Below are 18,651 nucleotides of genomic sequence, written 5' to 3'. Positions count from 1 at the left end.
TGGATAGTGTATAAATTATCCACTCTGCTTTGGACTGATTGTGTAGTTTTCTGTGGCTTTTCTGTGTAGTCAAAATGCAGTCAGGACTTGGGGTATTGATGCTTTGGGCATAGAGTTCAACTATTCAGCTAGCCAGTAATATGCTTGCTTCTTCTAAATTCCAAATCTTGCTCAGGGTGGCTATTCACAAAGCCCCAAAGGCTCTTTCCTTGGTGAAGTCAATAATATAAAGAGGTTCCAATCAACACACGCTATTTTTGAAGCTACTCCTGGAGAGCTGATCGAACAACCTGGATTTTTACCTAGATGTCTTAGACTAAACATGAGCTATCCCTCTACTGTTCTTAGAAGAACTGGGCTTCACCAGATAGTTCAAAGTTATCTTTATTCAGCAATTTACATATAGTTTCTGGGTGAGTCTTATATGGTTTGTTTTTATTAGACTATGTTAAATATGGCTATCACTTTATTATCTGTGTTATAAAACATGTTTTGTATGTTTATGCTTTTCAAATAAAGTTTACCAATAGACATTATGTGGTTCCCCCCCATTTCCTCACTAGTCACAGCTTTCTATTATCATGGTCAGCAATCTTCATGCCAAATTCTGTGTGTTTCACTTTCTTTAGTCCAGTGGTTTTCAAACTATGGTCCATGGACCCCTCGGAGTCTGCAGACTATGTCAAAGACTTCCAAAGGGGTTTGCACCTCCATTTGAAATTTTTTAGGGGACAGCAAATGAAAAAAAGGTTAAAAATCACTGCTTTAGTATCCAGTGAAGTCCATAATACACCCCCATGCTGTTCAAAATACTGTTGTGTTCTAAACATTGACAATGAGGAAATTGGCACCATCTTTTTCCTCAAAAGATTTGTTCTTTGCATGTATTCAGAGTCATATTGAATCTTCATTTCTTAGTAACAAAAACATTTCAACAAAGACCTTTCTTCCTTCTTTCACCTGACACCTAAATTGTCCCATGTCTGTCCTCTTGGACAGGAGCAGAGGGTAGGAAATCCCTCCTATCTCCAGATGGGTAAAGCAACCTTGGGGTGTGGGGCTTATAGAGAGGCAGAGTAGGAGACTGGATAAGGAGTCATGGGAATTGTTTAACTTCTGTGATTTTTTGTTTTTAAATAAAAAGAGGAGCTCATAATATTCATAAGACTGATAGGTGGCTGGGGACCGGGACAAAGGAGAAAACAAAATACACACTAATTAAATGGCATAAATAATTACTGAGCTGAGGGTCACTTTGATTGGGGGCAATGTCAAATGGCACAGTAGGTACTGATTCAATGTAGATTAATTATAATTAAAGTTTAAATGATTTGGAGCCATCAAATTGTGCACATTGTTAGCCTATGTAACCACGATTTTATTCCTGTCACTCATTCTCCCAACCCCTTCCTCCAGTTGTTTGTAACATTCATCTGTTGAGCCTTGTGCTCCACACAGGCACAGCAGTCCACCTGCACAATACATATTACAAGATATGGGCCTTCGAGTAGAATTTTGAAAATTCTTGTCAAACAGGGTACCCTCAAGTGGCTGACCACAGCACAACAAGCACAATCTGCAATGGTTTCCTTTGCTTCATTTCCTGAAGCCAGACAAGTTGCCCATCCTCTTCTTCACAGACCAGACCACTGGCCATCTCATCAGCCCAGGAAAGGAATGATGTCCCTCTAAGAGTTTAATAAAACCCCTCTTCCAGGCATCATTTATTAATATACGTGCATCCACTTGTAGGTCCCTCAAAGTGAAACCGTTCACAAATCCCAAAATAAAACAAGCTAAGAAAGAACAGTTCACCAGTTCTGTCATCCGTCTCCCAGGACCCCACCTCTTCAGGTCATCTACCTGAGAGGTCACAATCCTTGTTCCATGATACTTGTGCCCTATTCCAGGGCCTCCACCCTGCTGGCCATTCTCCAAGCGTCTTACAACTCTCCCGCCACAAATCTCATCTCAGGACCTCTGTGAGCAGGCTCCCCACAGCATTCCATTCTCTAGGCTTCCTTCGCCTGCAAGTCTCATCCCTGCTGAATTCCTCCAGAATCACCCTCTTCACTTGAATTCAGCCTGCCCCTGGCTAAGCCAGATCTTCCCCTTTACCTGGGGGCCACTGCACAAGCCTTCTGCTTGGCAGGGCCGGCTCCAGGGTTTTGGCCGCCCCAGGTAGCCCCAAAAAAAAAAAAAAAAAAAAAAAAAAGCCACGATTGCGATCTGCAGCGGCAATTTGGCGGACGGTCCCTCACTCCTGCTCGGAGCGAAGGACCTGCCGCCCCTCTCAGGAGTGGCCGCCCCAAGCACCTGCTTGCCAACCTGGTGCCTGGAGCCGGCCCTGCTGCTTGGTAAGGTTCCGCAGCCCCAGCCAGTCAACTCTCTCCTGTTCTTTCTGTGCACTAACACTTCCCCCCCAGCAGCTCCCAACTCCTACTCTTTTTTTGAGGGGGGGGCAGGAAAGAGCAAGTTCAGAGCTAGCAGCTTGCTCCAAGGAACCCTCAACAGTTCCCAGCAGCTGCTGCTCCTTCCTACATCATCTTCCTCCCTGTCTGAACTGCCTCTTGGGTTTTTAGAGATGCCAGGTGCTTTCTATCAGGCCCTATTGGGAGGTGGCTAATTACTCACAAGTGAACAGGACCCATTCCTTCTTCAAGGGGCCAATCATCCTGTAACACCTAAGCAATTTAAGTGCCTAAGTCCCATTTTCCAAAGTGACTTAGGAATGTAAGGCCATAGGCCCTGTCCCCCAGTAAAGTGATACAACCCTCTTTTGGATGATGTAGTTGTATCACTATAGGGAAGAGGAATAAATATACCAGTATAGGACATCTTTATACCGGTATTACTGCATCCATACAAGGGCTTGTCCTGATATAACTATTGGTTAAAAAAAAGTCATGCCATTAATTTTAATAATTATGCTGGTACAGGAATTGTGCCTGTACCAGGCCTTAGTTTATGAGCTCTTTAGAGCAGCAACAAAGTCTTCCTGTGTGTTTGTACTCCATCTACAACAATGGAGCCCCTATCCTGACTGGGGGCTGTAATAACAACATTTCATTAAATAAAATAATCGATAATACATATTTTTAGTAGTCTTTACTTTTGTTGGTCTTGCAGAATCAGCACAGTTAAGAGGAAGCAAGCTAGATTCTTACTTTTCTGTGGAGTCAACAAAATTCCTTAAGTTCCAACTCTGACCCTAAGAGCCCCTCAATGCCCACTGGTAAAGAGTTCACTGTCATGTAGCAGCAATGCCTATCAGGCCTCACAAACTCACTATACCTAACACATTGTTGTCTTGGTATTTATCTATAAACAATGTTATGTAAGGGATGAAATGAAAACTTATATTGGTCATCCTAATCATTGTGTGGTGTACGTACAGGTAACAATTAAAAAGTTGTGGGTATGTACTAAAATATGCTCAAACCATGAAACAAGGCAAGCTTGGTAAACAAGTTTGTCCAGACAAAGGAATTTTGATTTGCCTGTCTGCCTAAGTCTGGAATGTAAATGGAGCAGGGTAGGCCAAAGCCAATGGGATCTAACATTTGCATCTAAACTCAATAGGAAAAGCAAAATAACAAGAGGATGAGAAAAGAGTACCTGGCACCAGCACTGTGGGAACCAACAGCAAGAATATTTTTCAAAGGTTTACTGAACTATAAAGGTAGGGGGAGGGAGAGAGACATGTGGTTATCCATCACTGAGGGAACAAAGAAGTCAGCATTTTCTGTGTTCATGAATGGTGGATCCCCAGTCAAGTGGGTTGGTGATGCTGAGAGGTGGCTTTATGGGAAAAATTGCCTTAGACAAGGATTGTAGCCTGTTAAATTTTAATCTCTAGAAAGTGTATTATACTTTTGTTTTATTTGTAACTATTTTCAGTTTCTATTACCTTTGCTTAGTATCACTTAAGCTCTGTTCTTTTTTAGTAAACTTATTCTTGGTTTTACTATAAGTTCATCACAGTGCAATATATTAAATTGCTGATCCCCAGCTGATCTAACAGGGTGGTGTTTATACTGTCGCTTTGCAGACAGCAGATTTGGTAATTTCTGGGAGTGTCCAGTGACAGGGGCTAGGTACTTCAGAGGAACGCTTTTTAATGAGGTTTGGGGTCAGAGTGCACCTAAGGTTAACCTGCAAGGCAAAACAGAGGCTGGCAGAGCTTTTGAGGAGATGCGGGGGAGGGGGAGGACAGCTAACAGACTGGAATGTCATGAAGATGACATACAGTTTAGTTCCAACAAGTCCTCCCTCACTGAGGCAGGGGGTTACAAGGTAACTCACACCAACCCCTTACAAAGACAGTTATACAAATGTCACAGTGGTTTGTGCTATTTTATAATCAGCCGATTATCCCCCAACTAATAGTAGAAAATGGAGAAGGTCTGGTTATATTTCAGCCTCACTACTACATTCCAATATTTTGGAACAAAAGTATAGTTATGTTTACTTAAGTATCAATATTATCATATCAGTAATCAAGTCACATTGATCATAACTGTCCCTGTTTTCTTATGCTCCCTCCACTTCTTTGTTGTAACCACCTTGTAGCCCCTTGTCTTACTGTAAGTTCCTTGAGGAAAAGATTATCTTTTGGTATGTTGTTTGTACAGTGCCTAGCACCCTGGGTTAAGGATGAAAGAAGAAGGGTGATGGGGGGGGCAGTTCTCCAAAGCTGACAGAGGTAAAAAAAAAAGTTACACTTATTTGCCCCAGCCCACCCTTCTCCATCCCAGGAGGGATGCAAAGGTGTACCCTCATCTCCAGGGCACCCACTCATCCCTGCATGTAGCATTGCAAAGACTTTGCCTTTCATATCTCCCTCCATCTCACCCACTGGTCACTTTGTTGCCTGCAATGGTAAGTCCCAACTTGCATCGTCTCCCAACCTCCTCTTTTGGTTTTCTATGGCTCAGCCCTCCAGCCAAGTCATGTAACAGTTCACTCCCCTTCTGGAATAACAAAAAGGCCCAACTTAAAGCCCAAATCAAATGCCCACACTAATAGTTCTTCTGCCCCCTCAGGTAACACTGAAGTCCTCTGCTTCTTGACCCCTTCTCCCAGCCCCTACAGAGCTTCTGTTATCTTGTTTCTTCCCCAGAAGGAATTCCCTACTGCTTTCCCTGGCCAGGTATTCCTTATTAGAAAATGGAGAAGGTCTGGTTATATTTCAGCCTCACTACTACATTCCAATATTTTGGAACAAAAGGATAGCTGCCTTATTGGTTACTTCCAGTTTCACACGGTGTCTGGTTGACCAGTCAGTCCATAACTCTGGTGTTTATATATTTTAGGTTCTTCTGTACTTGACTTCAGTAAGGAAATTGAATCCACATTTCATCATTGCAACTTCCCATAGGCAGACTTTCCCCTGTTGGAGCACTAACAGAGCAAGAGCCAACACTATCCAGGGATGAATCTGGCCCTGGCCCTAGGACTATTAAAATCTATTATGTTTTGTTAAGACAGCAGCCACAGTGGTACACAGAAGCAACTGAGAAAAACAGAATGACAGCAGAATAGAATTTGTTGTTGCCTAGTACATTTAATACTTAAGATATCCCAAAGTTCTTTACAAATACATTAGACTCTCTTTTGCCTTGCATCTTATTCAGTTACTAAGGGCAGGTCTACACTACCCGCCTGAATCAGCGGGTAGAAATCGATCTCTCGGGGATCGAATTATCGCGTCTCGTCGGGACGCGACAATCGATCCCCGAATCGAAGCTTCTACTCCACCAGCATAGGTAGGAGTAAGCGCCATCGATGGGGGAGCCGCGGAGGTCGATTTGACCCCGCCCCCGTAGTGAGGACGTAGCCTGACACTATAGGGTAGTTCTTTATACCTACCTTGAACTCATGTTGTGCTGGTGTAAAATAACTAAACAAGATACAGGGCAACAGAGAATCATTGCCAGAAAGGGCAGTTTATCTTCCAAAGCTGCACAGGTTCAACTTTAAAACAGTTTTTTCAATGATTTAATTATACCAGTGCAAAGTACAATGTGGCACTCTGAATTTGATTGATGTATATAATATATTATGTAAATAATATATTATATACAAGTGATTAAATTAAGCTAAATCAGTATACATCAATATAAAATTTAAATTGAATTAAGAGTGTTCACACTGTGTTTTGCACTGGTTTAGCTAAGTCATTTCAAAACACATTGTTAATTAAAATGGTGCATCTGAACAGAAACAAGGGGTAAAAATTTCAAAAATGTTTAAGTGACTTAGGTGACTAGTCTCAATTTCAAAGGAGACTTAGGACCTTAGCTTTCATTGATTTTCAATGGGACTGAGGCTCCTAGGGGCGTAAGTGTCACTTTTGAAAATGGGGCTTTTAGAAGATTTACCCAAGGCTAAATGTGAAATCCTGTATGTACTTTGCAATAGTGTGCACATGCACCCAGACACAGATTTAGTGAGATCAGACTTTGTTTTATGGACAGAAAGAATATTGACCCATACACTTTGGTTATCTCTAAAACTATTATTAGACCTTTATACTTTCACCTGGATTGTCACAGACACAGAAAATAAATATTTTAAACTCCTATTGTCTTCCTTTGTTCTCCCTAACCCTGACAGCTACATAGATACATTTAAAGAGAAGGGGAAGAGCATCTTCACACAATGACTTGCCAACCTAGTGAGGACAGCTTTACACTAGGTTAAAAGGGGACAGGTGACAAAAGCATAAGTATAAAACAGATGACATTAGGGTGACCAGATGTCCTGATTTTATAGGGACAGTCCCAATATTTGGGGCTTTTTCTTATATAGGTTCCTATTACCCCCCACCTCCGTCCTGATTTTTCACACTTGCTGCCTGGTTACCCTAGGTGACATTAACAGAGGATCAAAGGGGTAGCCGTGTTAGTCTGGATCTGTAAAAGCAGCAAAGAGTCCTGTGGTTCCTTATAGACTAACAGACTATAGGAGCATGAGCTTTCGTGGGTGAATACCCACTTCTTCGAATGCATGTCGACATGCATCCAAAGAAGTGGGTATTCACCCACGAAAGCTCATGCTCCTATACATCTGTTAGTCTATAAAGGTGCCACAGGACTCTTTGCTACATTAACAGAGGACTAAATGCTGGGGAGAGGGGAGACATGAAAAATTACAATAGGATCATAGGAGCAACAAAGGAGAAATCAGTGGGGGAATTTGCTCAACAGCTCAGATGTCTATATACAAATGCAAGGAGTATGGAGAATAAACAAGAAAAACTGGAAGTATTAGCACACAAGCTAAATTATGACTTAATTGGCATCACAGAGGCTTAGTGGGATAAGTCACATGACTGAAATAGTGGTATAGAGGGATGTAGCTTTTTCAGGAAGGACTGGCAGGATAAAAAGGGAGGAGGTGTTACACTATACATCAAGAATATAATTACTTGCTCTGCGGTCCAGAATGAGGTCAAAGGCAGACCAGTTGAAAGACTCTGAGTAAAGATAAAATGGATAAAAAATAGGGATGACATCATGGTAAAGGTCTACTATAGACTACCAAATCAGGAAGGAGGCGGATGAGGCATTTCTAGAACAAATAACAGAAATATCCAAGCCACATGAACTGGTAGCAATGGGGAATTTTATCTACCAGACATCAGTTGGAAAAGTAATACGGCAACACACAAAATTTCTGATAAGTTCTTAGAATGTATTGGGGATAACTTTTTGTTTCAGAAAGTGGAAGAAGAAACTGGGAGGCAGCCATTTTAGGCTCGATTCTGACCAACAGGGAGAAATTGGTAGCAAATCTGAAGGTGGAAGTTAATTTGGGTGAAAATGATTGTGAAGTGACAGATTTTGAGATTCTAAGGAAAGAAAAGAATGAGACCAGTAAAGTAAGGACCAATGGCACCGACTCTGTGCATGCTCCGGAGCTGGAGCACCCATGGGGAAAAATTAGTGGGTGCTCTGCATCCACCAGCAGCAAGCTCCCCCCCCCCTCCTCACCCCACCTTCTCCTTCCCCCCTGCTCCTCCACCTACCTCCCAACATTTCCTGCCTGGCCACCCCCAAACAGCTGTTTGGCAGCATTAGCACGCTCCAGGAGGAAGGTGGAGGAGCGGGAACATGGCGCACTCAGGAGAGGAGGAAGGGAAGAGGTGGGGCCCGGGCAGAGATTTGGGGAAGGAGTTGGAATATTGGCAGGGAGGGGGCAGAGTTGGGGGGGACTTTGGGGAAGCGGTGGGAAGAGGCAGAGAAGGGGCAGGGCCTCATGGAAGGGGTGGAGTGGGAGCGGGCCCCAGCGCAGAGGTGGGTCAAGCACCCACAGAAAGAGGGGAAGTCGGCACCTATGGTAAGAATGATGGACTTCAAAAAAGCAGGCTTTAAACAGACTCTGAGAACTGTTAGGTAAAGTCCCAAGGGAAGGAAATCTAAGGGAAAAAGGAGTTCAGGAGAGCTGGCAGTTTCTCAAGGATACAATATTAAGGCACAACTGTAAACTATCCTATTGCAAAGGAAAGATAGGAAGAATATAAGAGGCCATCAGGAGCTCTTTAATGACCTCAAAATAAAAAAGAAATCCTACACATAGACGCAAACGTTCTAATTTCCCTGGGGGTGCTTGACCCCTGCTCTACGCCAGGCCCCCCTCTACCCCATCCTTGCCCTGCCTCTTCCCACTCCTGCCCCATTCTGCCCCCTCCCCCTCAGTGCCTCCTGCATGTCACTGAACAGCTAATCCCGGCTGGTGGGAGGTGCTCGGGGGAAGGGAGAGGAGCTAAGCACCAACTATTTCTTTCCTGTGCATGCTCCAACTCCAGAGCACCCACGGAGTCAGCGCCTGTGATACTAGGGGGAAAAAAATTGGCTTCTAAAGGAGATTGTGGAATCCCAGATTTTTAAGAACACATTGGACAAGCACATGTCAAGGCTAGCCTAGGTATAATTGGTCCTGTTTCAGCACAGGGGGCTGGACTTCATGACTTCTCAAAGCCCCTTCCAGCCCTACATTTCTATGATTTTATAAAATTGGTTGAGGAGAGAGTGTGTTAAGGGGGAAAAAATTCCTTTTCACAGAACTGCTCACTACAAGATATCCTACACTTCCTCTTTAACATCTGGTACGGACTACTCTGTGTAAGCTGAAAAACTTGTCTCTTCCACCAACAGAAGTTTGTCCAGGTCTGGGAATTGTACTCAGAATGTTACAGCTAAATAGGAGGTGGAACAGAACAGACTAGTACATATTTCAAGGGACTAACCATTCAAGGTGAAGTGGTCTGTTAGCATTTAGTGCACTGGATGAGGTATACCACATGTTGGATAGGCATTTGTAGGACCCATGGATCTCGTAAGGTGTGTTGTGGAGGGTGTTGATCATTGTAGCAGAGGAGATGTGTCTGCGGGTTTTTCTATCTGTTGTACTGGTACAACCTGGTGCCACTTTAAGTTGGCATGTCCTGGTTTGTGGGGAGCTTGCTTCTATGATGATGTTAGAGCAGTGGCTCTCAAACTTTTGTATTGGTGACCCCTTTCACACAGCAAGCCTTTGAGTGTGACTCCCCTCTCCCCCCAATAAATTAAAAACACTTTTTTATATTTAACACTATTATAAATGCTGGAGGCGAAGCAGAGCTTGAGGGTGGAGGCTGACAGCTTGTGACCCCCCTAAGGGGTCAGGCCCCTCAGTTTGAGAACCCCTATGTTAGAAAGGTTTCCGGGGTTGTTTGAAGGCCAGAAGGGGAACCTCAGGAAAGATTTCTTTCAGGATATGGTTCCCATCAAGTGTAGCTTGTGAATGTTTAATGATACCCCATATAGGTGGGATGGTAGGAGACAACCACAGGTGGGCCATTGGAGAGGATTTCATTTCTGTATTGAGACAGGTTTTCTCGGTGTATTAGGTGGCCCATTCCACGATGTGATCTACTTCTGTGGTGGAGTGTCCTTGTTTGGTAAAGGCAGTTTTAAGTGCATTAAGGTGTGTATCCCGGACTTCCTCTTTGGAAAATATTCTATGGTATCCCAGTGCCTGGCTGTCAATAACAAATTGCTAGGTGTGTTTGGGCTGGTTACTGGATCTATGAAAGTAGGTGTGGTGATCTGTGGGTTTCTGGTGGATAGTTGCCTGTAGGGTTCCATTGTTGAAGCTGATTGTGGTGTGGTCCAGGAAGTTGAGTTAACATGGGAGTGTTCTAGAGACAGTTTAATGGATGGGTTGAAGTTGTGGTGGAAATCTATGATGAAGTTTAACAATGTGATAAGCAGCAAATGCTCTAAAGTGCCACTATGTGGATCCTGATCATTTCAGATAAACACAGTAGGTTCCCAGATTGTTATAATATACCACAAGCAATTCAAAAGGAATTCAGTAAATTGGTTTGAAAACACCAAATGTCTTTCCATTAAAAATAATTAAACCATAGCCAATAACTCCAATCTTAGATACTTAAAAGTTAGACCCCTAAAGCCATATTTAAGCTCCTAAATAAAAGTAAGCTGATTGTAGAAGTGCTGAGAACTACAACTCCCATTCATTTCCATGAGAGCTGTACTGCACTGCACCACTGAAAATCAGCCCTTATTTAGGTGCCCAGATGTGAATTTAGCGGAATAACTTTAGAGACCTAAGATGTAAAAGTGTTGGCCCCATTTTTACTGGTGTTCAAGAAGATTTATTTTATACTTTTAAAATTATATTCACACCAGGGCCAGTGCAACCCATTAGGTGACCTAGGCGGTCACCTAGGGCACTAACATTTGGGGGCCGGCGACCGTGGCGACCAGATCTTCGGCTGCCTCTGTCGGGGGCGGGACTTTTCGCTGCTTCTGTCGGGGGCAGCATTTTGGGGGCGGGACCTTCCGCCGCCTCTGTCGGGGGCAGTATTTTGGGGGCGGGACCTTCCGCCACCTAGGGCGGCAAAAAAGCTGGCGGCGCTCCTGATTCACACACATGATTGTTTGCACAAAGGCATCATATTTGACTGCAGATATATCTCTCATCTTAGTGGCTACAAACAATACTGAATTTCATGAACTGACACTGTTTCGCATCCTTCAACAATAGATCACAAGCACAATCCCTTCAGATGGGTCTGTATAGCATGTCACCAACTCAAACTGCATGATAAGGACTTAATAAAGACTGGGAGTGGATGGGTCACTACGAAAACTAATTTTCCCCTGCTGATACTCACACCTTCTTGTCAACTGTTTGAAATGGGCCACCTTGATTACATTGGCCTCATTAGCACTACAAAAGTGATTTTTCCTCCCTTGGTATTCACCTCTTCTTGTCAACTGTTGAGAATAGCCCACTTCCACCTTAATTGAATTGCCTCATTAGCACTCACCTCCCACTTGGTAAGAGAACTCCCATCTTTTCATGTGCTGTGTATTTATATCTGCCTACTGTATTTTCCACTCCATGCATCTGATGAAGTGGGTTTTAGCCCACAAAAGCTTATACCCAAATAAATTTGTTAGTCTCTAAGGTGCCACGAGGATGCCTCATTGTTTTTCCAATACAGCCTAACACAGCTACCACTCTGAAACCTGCATGATATGTGTTTTTCTTAAAGCCACAGATCCTGGAAGCATGCGACTCACCTCTTATTTTTAAAGTCATTTCTAGAAATCACAGTTGCACAGAAAATTGAAATTCTAATAGCTCAAAAACCAGAAGGCAATTTTTATATTGTGTAAAACCACAAGATTTTTTGGTGCCTGACTCAGGATATTTGAATACATGGGCTTGGGAATACTGTTGTACAGTACTAGTGTAATGAAACATCGATTTTGTTTGAGGCCTTTGGCTACTACCACAATACAAATATTAAATTAAATTTAAAAAATGGGGATCTGATGGTACAAGTCCATATCTACAAAAATCTACAATCATTAGCATCAAAAAACATAAACCAAAACTATTTAAAAAAAAACATGAAAAGTGATTTACATTTAAATATGCTTGAGTTTAATGTTTTCTCTCACAGCATGGAGACCCAAGGAACCCATTCTCTCCCCCATGTCATTTTTCACTTTCAAGCTAAATGAATGTAAACGTTACTCATTAAACACAGCTACTCATTAAACAGCAGGTAATATCCCCAACTAGCGCAAAAAAAAAAAAATCTTATCTAAAGGCATTGTAGATCCATTAGGTCAACTGCTCTAGGGAGCCGGATATCCATTCCTTACTCGGAGGAGAGCCCCATTTAAGTCAATGGGAGTTTTGTCTGATTAAAGGCTGCGTTTCTTCAAAATCCCTTCAAATCTGTCCTCATCTCCATCCCTGCCACGGGATGGTTGGGGGATCGTTTCTCTGCGACCCCCAGGGTTCAGTCTGTGTAAATCCATTTTGATAACGCCAAACATACACTTTACACCCACAATGCATGGCTCATTGTAGCAAAACATAGAGCAGTAACAGAACCTTCCTCCCTCCCCCCCCCCCCGATATTAAAATGAACTGGGGGGGTGGAGAGAGAGAGAGAGAGAGAGAGAAGCTTTCAAGAAACAATAAATCACATCAAAGCAAATTAAGCCGCACCCACGTTCCCTCCCTGGTGCTGCCTAAAGCAGCTGGGCTGGGGGGTGCCTGCAACAACTTTACATCGCTTGGAACGTAGGTCAACTTGTAAAGGGTTAAGGGCAGAGGTGGCAGCAGCAGAACCTGGAGGAAGCAGGCGAGCCCTAGGACCAGGGAGGAGAAGCTGAAGAAGAGGACAATTAAGGATCGCAGCCTAACACGCCCCCTCCCTCTGCCCCCAAGGGACGGCGGGACTCGCCTTACCTTCAGCGGGACTTTCATCTCGCCCTGCTTCCTCCTGCTCGTCGGGGGGTGGGAATCTGGACTGGTTTGCAGGTCTCTGTGCTCATCCCCCTCTGACAGCCCTTCGTGACCAGGGTGCCGCCATCCCCCTACCCGCCTGCTGCTCCTGCACACTGAGCCTAGCTGCGAGAAGAGGAGGTCCCTCCAAGAGGGCATCTCCATCTCCTCCTGCCGGGCTCCATAAAGACTTGATCCTTGGACCACTGCTGGAGAAGGGGTGGTTAATGTTCCACTCCCCTTATCAGGGACTCAATCTCTCTTTATGGCTCATCTTCAATCAGAAGGCTCTGCAGGGCGCTCACAGAACAAGTTGTGGCTCATTTGCACAGCAGTTTAGCAATGAGTCACAGCAAGGTCACGGTGTGCATCCATGCTGAAGTGTCTTTGCTGCGCCTCCTGCCACAACCATCCCAGCATGCCACACCCTGAAGCATCGCGTTGCTATTATGAAGTATAAGCAGGGGAGGGCTTTTTTTTTTTTTTTTTAGGGGAGAGGGGGAGTTGAGTGTTTGAAAAAGCAGTTACAGTTTAGGGATAAAATCAAAATTTCACGAAGAACGAGGTAGGTGTAAAACTAGGTTTGAGTGGGAGGAGGTTCCAAAAAAATCCCACGAAGTTTCAAATTTTTGAAAAATAAAAACAAAAAAAAAAAATCAAAATTTTTGCTACTTTTTCCTCTCACTTTCCCAGCGCTACCAGAGCTGGTTGTTAAGTAACACAGAGCTGTACAAGAGAGCAATGACATAAAAGATTTTTTTTTTTAATTGTGTAACCCTCTATATCAGGTACCCATAGGCAACCCCCTGCCAAATTTCAAGTTTTTACTCCTAACCATGGCGGTGCTAAAGCATCTCAAAGAAAAAGTATCAGAGGGGTAGCTGTGTTAGTCTGAATCTGTAAAAAGCAACAGAGGGTCCTGTGGCACCTTTAAGACTAACAGAAGTATTTGGACCATAAGCTTTCCTGGGTAAAAAAGAAGAACAGGAGCACTTGTGGCACCTTAGAGACTAACAAATTTATTAGAGCATAAGCTTTCGTGGACTACAGCCCACTTCTTTCATCCGAAGAAGTGGGCTGTAGTCCACGAAAGCTTATGCTCTAATAAATTTGTTAGTCTCTAAGGTGCCACAAGTGCTCCTGTTCTTCTTTTTGCGGATACAGACTAACACGGCTGCTACTCTGAAACCTTTCCTGGGTAAGAACCTCACTTCTTCAGATGCAAGTAAGGAATACATAAATACATAAATTCAGCCTGAGGCACACACCTAGCATGGAAATTTTCAGCCCAAACAGTTAAATTTTGGTAAACCTATAAACTGGGTCTTACAATGGGAAGTGTTGGACAACTTTAGTAACAGACAATGCTACTAGCAATGCCTATAATGTAGGTCCTGGCTCTGCAATGAGTTATGCACAGGTATACTCTAGCACCCTCATAGATCCCCATAGGCTTCATTGTGCGTCCAAGCAGGAGCACACATCTGCCTGTGTTCATTTCAGTGAAGGACAGAGGGCATTTGGCATTTTCACAATTCCATGTTTCTCACACCTCATTACAAACTATATAAATTCTTTCAGACATGACAGATTTTGTGTTTTCCCTGGCATTGGACAGGGCTCAGTGTGGGTTCTCTCTAGTACTAATTGCATAAAAATAAAATATCTTTTGTAGTATACTCCACCAACACAATCACCTTAACTCTGTTGTAAACTTTACCACCATATTCACCAATATCACATACAAGGATTTTCTAAAGACCCAATATTTGGTACCTCAGGATAGCTCTAACCTCACATCAGCTAACTCAGGCTTGTGGGGCTTGAGCTGCAAGGCTATAAAACTGCAGTGTAAATGTTTGGGCCTGGGCTGGAGCCCAGGCTTTGGGTCAGCCCATGCCTGAACATCTACACTACAATTTTACAGCCCTGCAGCCTGAGCTCTGTGAGCATAAGTCAGCTGACATGGGCCAGCTGCAAGTGTTTATTGCAGTGTAGACATACCCTCAGAGACCACTTAACTATCATTTTAACCATCAGGAATCTATGCATATTCTACCCTTTTACCACATTATCTCCTTGTGTCTGAATTACTGAGATGTTCCTATTACAATTTTCCTAGAAAATCAATCAATCCTATTTCAATGGGACTCACCTGTAGACCAGAGAGCTCATTTACCCATTTTTGTCTTCAATGTATAATTTCTTATCTGTAAGGTATTACTAGCAGCAATAACATTTACAATAGGTGAGCTTAGCCAGGGACTTCGAGTCTTCAGAGTGCCACATTCCCTGCTTCTGAGATTCCACATGAGTGCAGTATCTTCTTTTGACCACAATCCAGATAGCATACAATCAGAACTGAACCAAAAAGATAAGTCTGAGAACAGCAGATGTTCTTTTCCGGCTTTGTTAAGGGTATAAGAACTTCTCTTCAAAACAAAGATGATTTTAGGGAGACTAATATCCACTTGTTTCCATGCCATATCTGGAACATACATATGTCCACTATGATCTGATGGATCAAGCCTATTGTTCAGGAAATATATAAAACCCAGGATACTTCACCAGCCTGGCTTTAGCCAGGCAAGATCTATTATAGGAATGTCCATATTTAATTTTGTGCTGAAAGAGCCAACACCCAACTCTGACATACATACAAAGCTGCTATATAAGGAACTCCCAACATGTTTCTTCCTCCCCGAACACAAGCTTTGGAAATAGGGTTTTACAAGTCTCTCTCTAGCTTTCACCTTTTCCTACGTACTTGGGCAGAGAATAAGGGTTGAGGTGAAGACAAGAATGAGGAACAAAATAATTATTGGTAACAATTGTCTATGTGGTTCCTTTCTTCATCTCTACATCTATGAACCCTCATTTGAAAATCTTTAATCCTCTAGGCCCTGATTCAGGATAGACGACAGGCAGAATTCTAAGGTAGAGTGTAATGTTCAGATTGAAATTTGTCCAGGAAACAGGATTACACCATTACTCCTATAAAAGTGGTCTGTTAACTTTATATATGTAATGGTAATTATATTCATAAACTTTTCATAATGCAATATATCTCATACACACACACCATTTTATCATCATTAAAATACATTACACAATCTTAATGTAATGCAAAAAGTTGTTATATTGGGAACAGGGATAGAACTGGTCAAATAAAGTTAATCAAAATGTAATTTTCCCCCTACATTATCTGATAAATACTGTTTAGGCCCTCATTTAGTAAAGCATTAAAGCGCATGCTTGAGTTTTGATTTCAATGAGATTTTGCACATGCTTAAGAGTTTTGATGAATCAGGTCTATAGAGCCAGGTGAATAATTCAAAAATATTTGTGTATATGAATTCTGCAAATATTTTATTTGTAAATTTTTCTTCAATATTTACCCAGATGTAATTTGGAATATATTTAAAAAAAAACAAACAAACCTGAATTTGCTTTGTCTTTCCTTGTGATACCTAGAACTTTTTTAAAGTTAATTTTAATTAGTTCTAATGTTCACCTAGCTGTTGAATGAGTAAATATAACTAAGTGTATTAGCTGAAAATTCACTTCACACAGCAGTAGTTAACACGTTGTTGCTGCCAGACATCTCTACATGGACCAAGAACATCCAAACCGTGATACTGATCAGCAGCACTTTCAATATTTGTCATTAGAGGTAAAAGTTAATGTTTTGTTAAACTTTTTTTGAGTCTGAGTCTACAAAATATTTTGGAATTCATTTAAACATTTAAAAAACATAACTGCATTTGTTTCTTTACAAAAATAATAAAAGTTATCTAAAAATGATCACAGCTGCCCAGGTAAATCCTAACATAAGAGGACAAACTTGGAAGCACCTTTAACTCTTGAACACAAAAGCACAGCCACAAATGGTCCCACCATTTGTTATGAGCAATCCATCCATGTTTTAAAACTGTAAAAAATGAAGTTTAATATTTAGAACTTTGCTTTCTGCAACTATCCTTTCTGTAATAAACATACAGTACTAGTACCTCTCCATGGTTCTGATCCTGCAAACCTATGCTCATGGGAATGAATAGTCCTTACTCACAGGAGGAAGAGTTTGCAAGATCAAACTTCATGAGATGGGATAGTGTACAGCTTCAAGGGTTCTCCCCTAGTACCTAGGTTTCTTGTAGGATCAAGTCCATATTCCTTGAATTGTTAAAGTGCAACTATATACAAAGAGCTGAAAGTATGGACATAAATATATTATTATTGGAAAATCTCATCATGCCCTCCAGAGTCTGCAAGTTCAAGTCCCTGCTGAATGGAGAGCAAAGTGGTCTCTTTTAAAGTAATGAGATGTCATATTAATTGTGTTGTACCTGTTGTCTATGGTTATATTGTAACAATTAATTGCTAGTTCTTGAGTGGCACAGAAATATTTGGTTTTAGTAACTGTGCCACAAAAATAAACTAAGTTGTATCAAGGATAAATACAAAATACAAAGAATCAAGGTAATGGGAAATAATTTAATTGTGGTTAAAACTGTCTAGAACAGAAAAAGATACATCAAAAACCAGACAAAACACTAAAACAAACCCCCAAAATTCAACCTTCCCATCAGTATTTTACAAGCAATTTAGAGCCTGATCCTGAGATACAGAGTGAGCAAGCTATTATATTCTTATGTATTTATTTATTTATTTTTTTGAGATGTCAGTTACTACAGTCGTGGCTGTCTCATAAAAACTTATCTTAGATAAATTAGCAGACAGATGGATCAATCACTGACAAAAAAAAGAAATCCAACTACTTTGTTTTTGAGAATGCTATTTAAGTTTTCCTGATCTTAGGAACATATTAAATCCTTTGAGTGAAATCCTGGCCCCACAAAAATAAACTGGAGCTTTCCCACTGATTTATATGAGGCCAGGATTTAACCCATTGTATACTCTTTTTAATTATCTGTTGAAACATTGCTGTTTTGCTGAGTGATGCTTTTCTTTTTTCCAGTTTTTTAATAGAATTTGTAACACACTGCAGGTGAAATTCTGCTCTCTGCTGTTCAAATTGTGCTCCCATGAACAGGTCAAAGGGAGTCACGTACTTGCATATCAGTTGTGTATGTGAATACAGGTATTGACCTCTAATAGTATTTATATTTTGATTCTCTAAGGTGAACTGAAAAGCTATTTTTATAAATAAGTAACTTTAATCCCCAAATAAATACAAAATATGTATAGCTGTGGAGAGTACAAATCATTTCCAATCATTTAAAAAATATATGTGTCTCCTTGATTACTTATCTGCTGAGTCCTAAGCGCTTAATCCTGCAAATGCTTACTACTAAACTTAGTGTTTAATACTGTGGATGACTCTATTGAAGTCACCATTTTAGTGTCTAAGTCTCATGGCAATAAAGTACTACTCTTTTAATGTCTGCAGGATTGAGTTCTAAATTAGAATACAGTATTTCCCCTGCAAAAACTGATGCTATTTCTATCTTATAGTAGAACAATACAGAAGAAACGAAGACCTTGAAAAATCAGGTCTCGAAAGGCAAAATGTTTCTTATTTTTATTAATGGGGAATCTGAATGCATATATTCACACATAAAAGGGGAACCCCCCCCCTCAAATCCTACTACATAAAATAAGTTAAGATGGAGAGCAGTTACCAGTAATTGAAGGGAAAAAAAACAAAAAACCCAACCAACCAACCCACCCAAACTACCACCACCTCATATTAAAGAATGATAATGCACAGTTAAGGCATCAAAGAAATCTTAACCTTACCTTGTAGTTATACCATGCAATCATATTGTTTGTGATTAATGCATTTTAGTATTTGGGTTCCAGTTCAAG

The 18,651-nt window shown here is 41.6% G+C and overlaps 1 protein-coding gene across 1 annotated transcript in view; it reads right to left on the bottom strand.

Annotated features, from left to right (window-relative positions):
- The window catches only part of TRPM6 (transient receptor potential cation channel subfamily M member 6), a 128,895-nt gene extending 115,908 nt beyond the window's left edge, over positions 1 to 12,987 (bottom strand). The window contains exon 1 of the mRNA XM_054031681.1: positions 12,787 to 12,987. Coding sequence (XP_053887656.1) covers positions 12,787 to 12,987 — 201 coding nt within the window. The remainder of the gene's footprint in view (positions 1 to 12,786) is intronic.
- Positions 12,988 to 18,651: the final 5,664 nt, after the last annotated feature.

The sequence above is a fragment of the Malaclemys terrapin genome, chromosome 6 (genome assembly GCF_027887155.1).
Source record: "Malaclemys terrapin pileata isolate rMalTer1 chromosome 6, rMalTer1.hap1, whole genome shotgun sequence".
NCBI classification, from domain to species: Eukaryota; Metazoa; Chordata; order Testudines; family Emydidae; genus Malaclemys; species Malaclemys terrapin.
The sequence above is the reverse complement of the archived record's forward strand: the minus strand, read 5'-3'. Positions and strand labels throughout refer to the sequence as shown.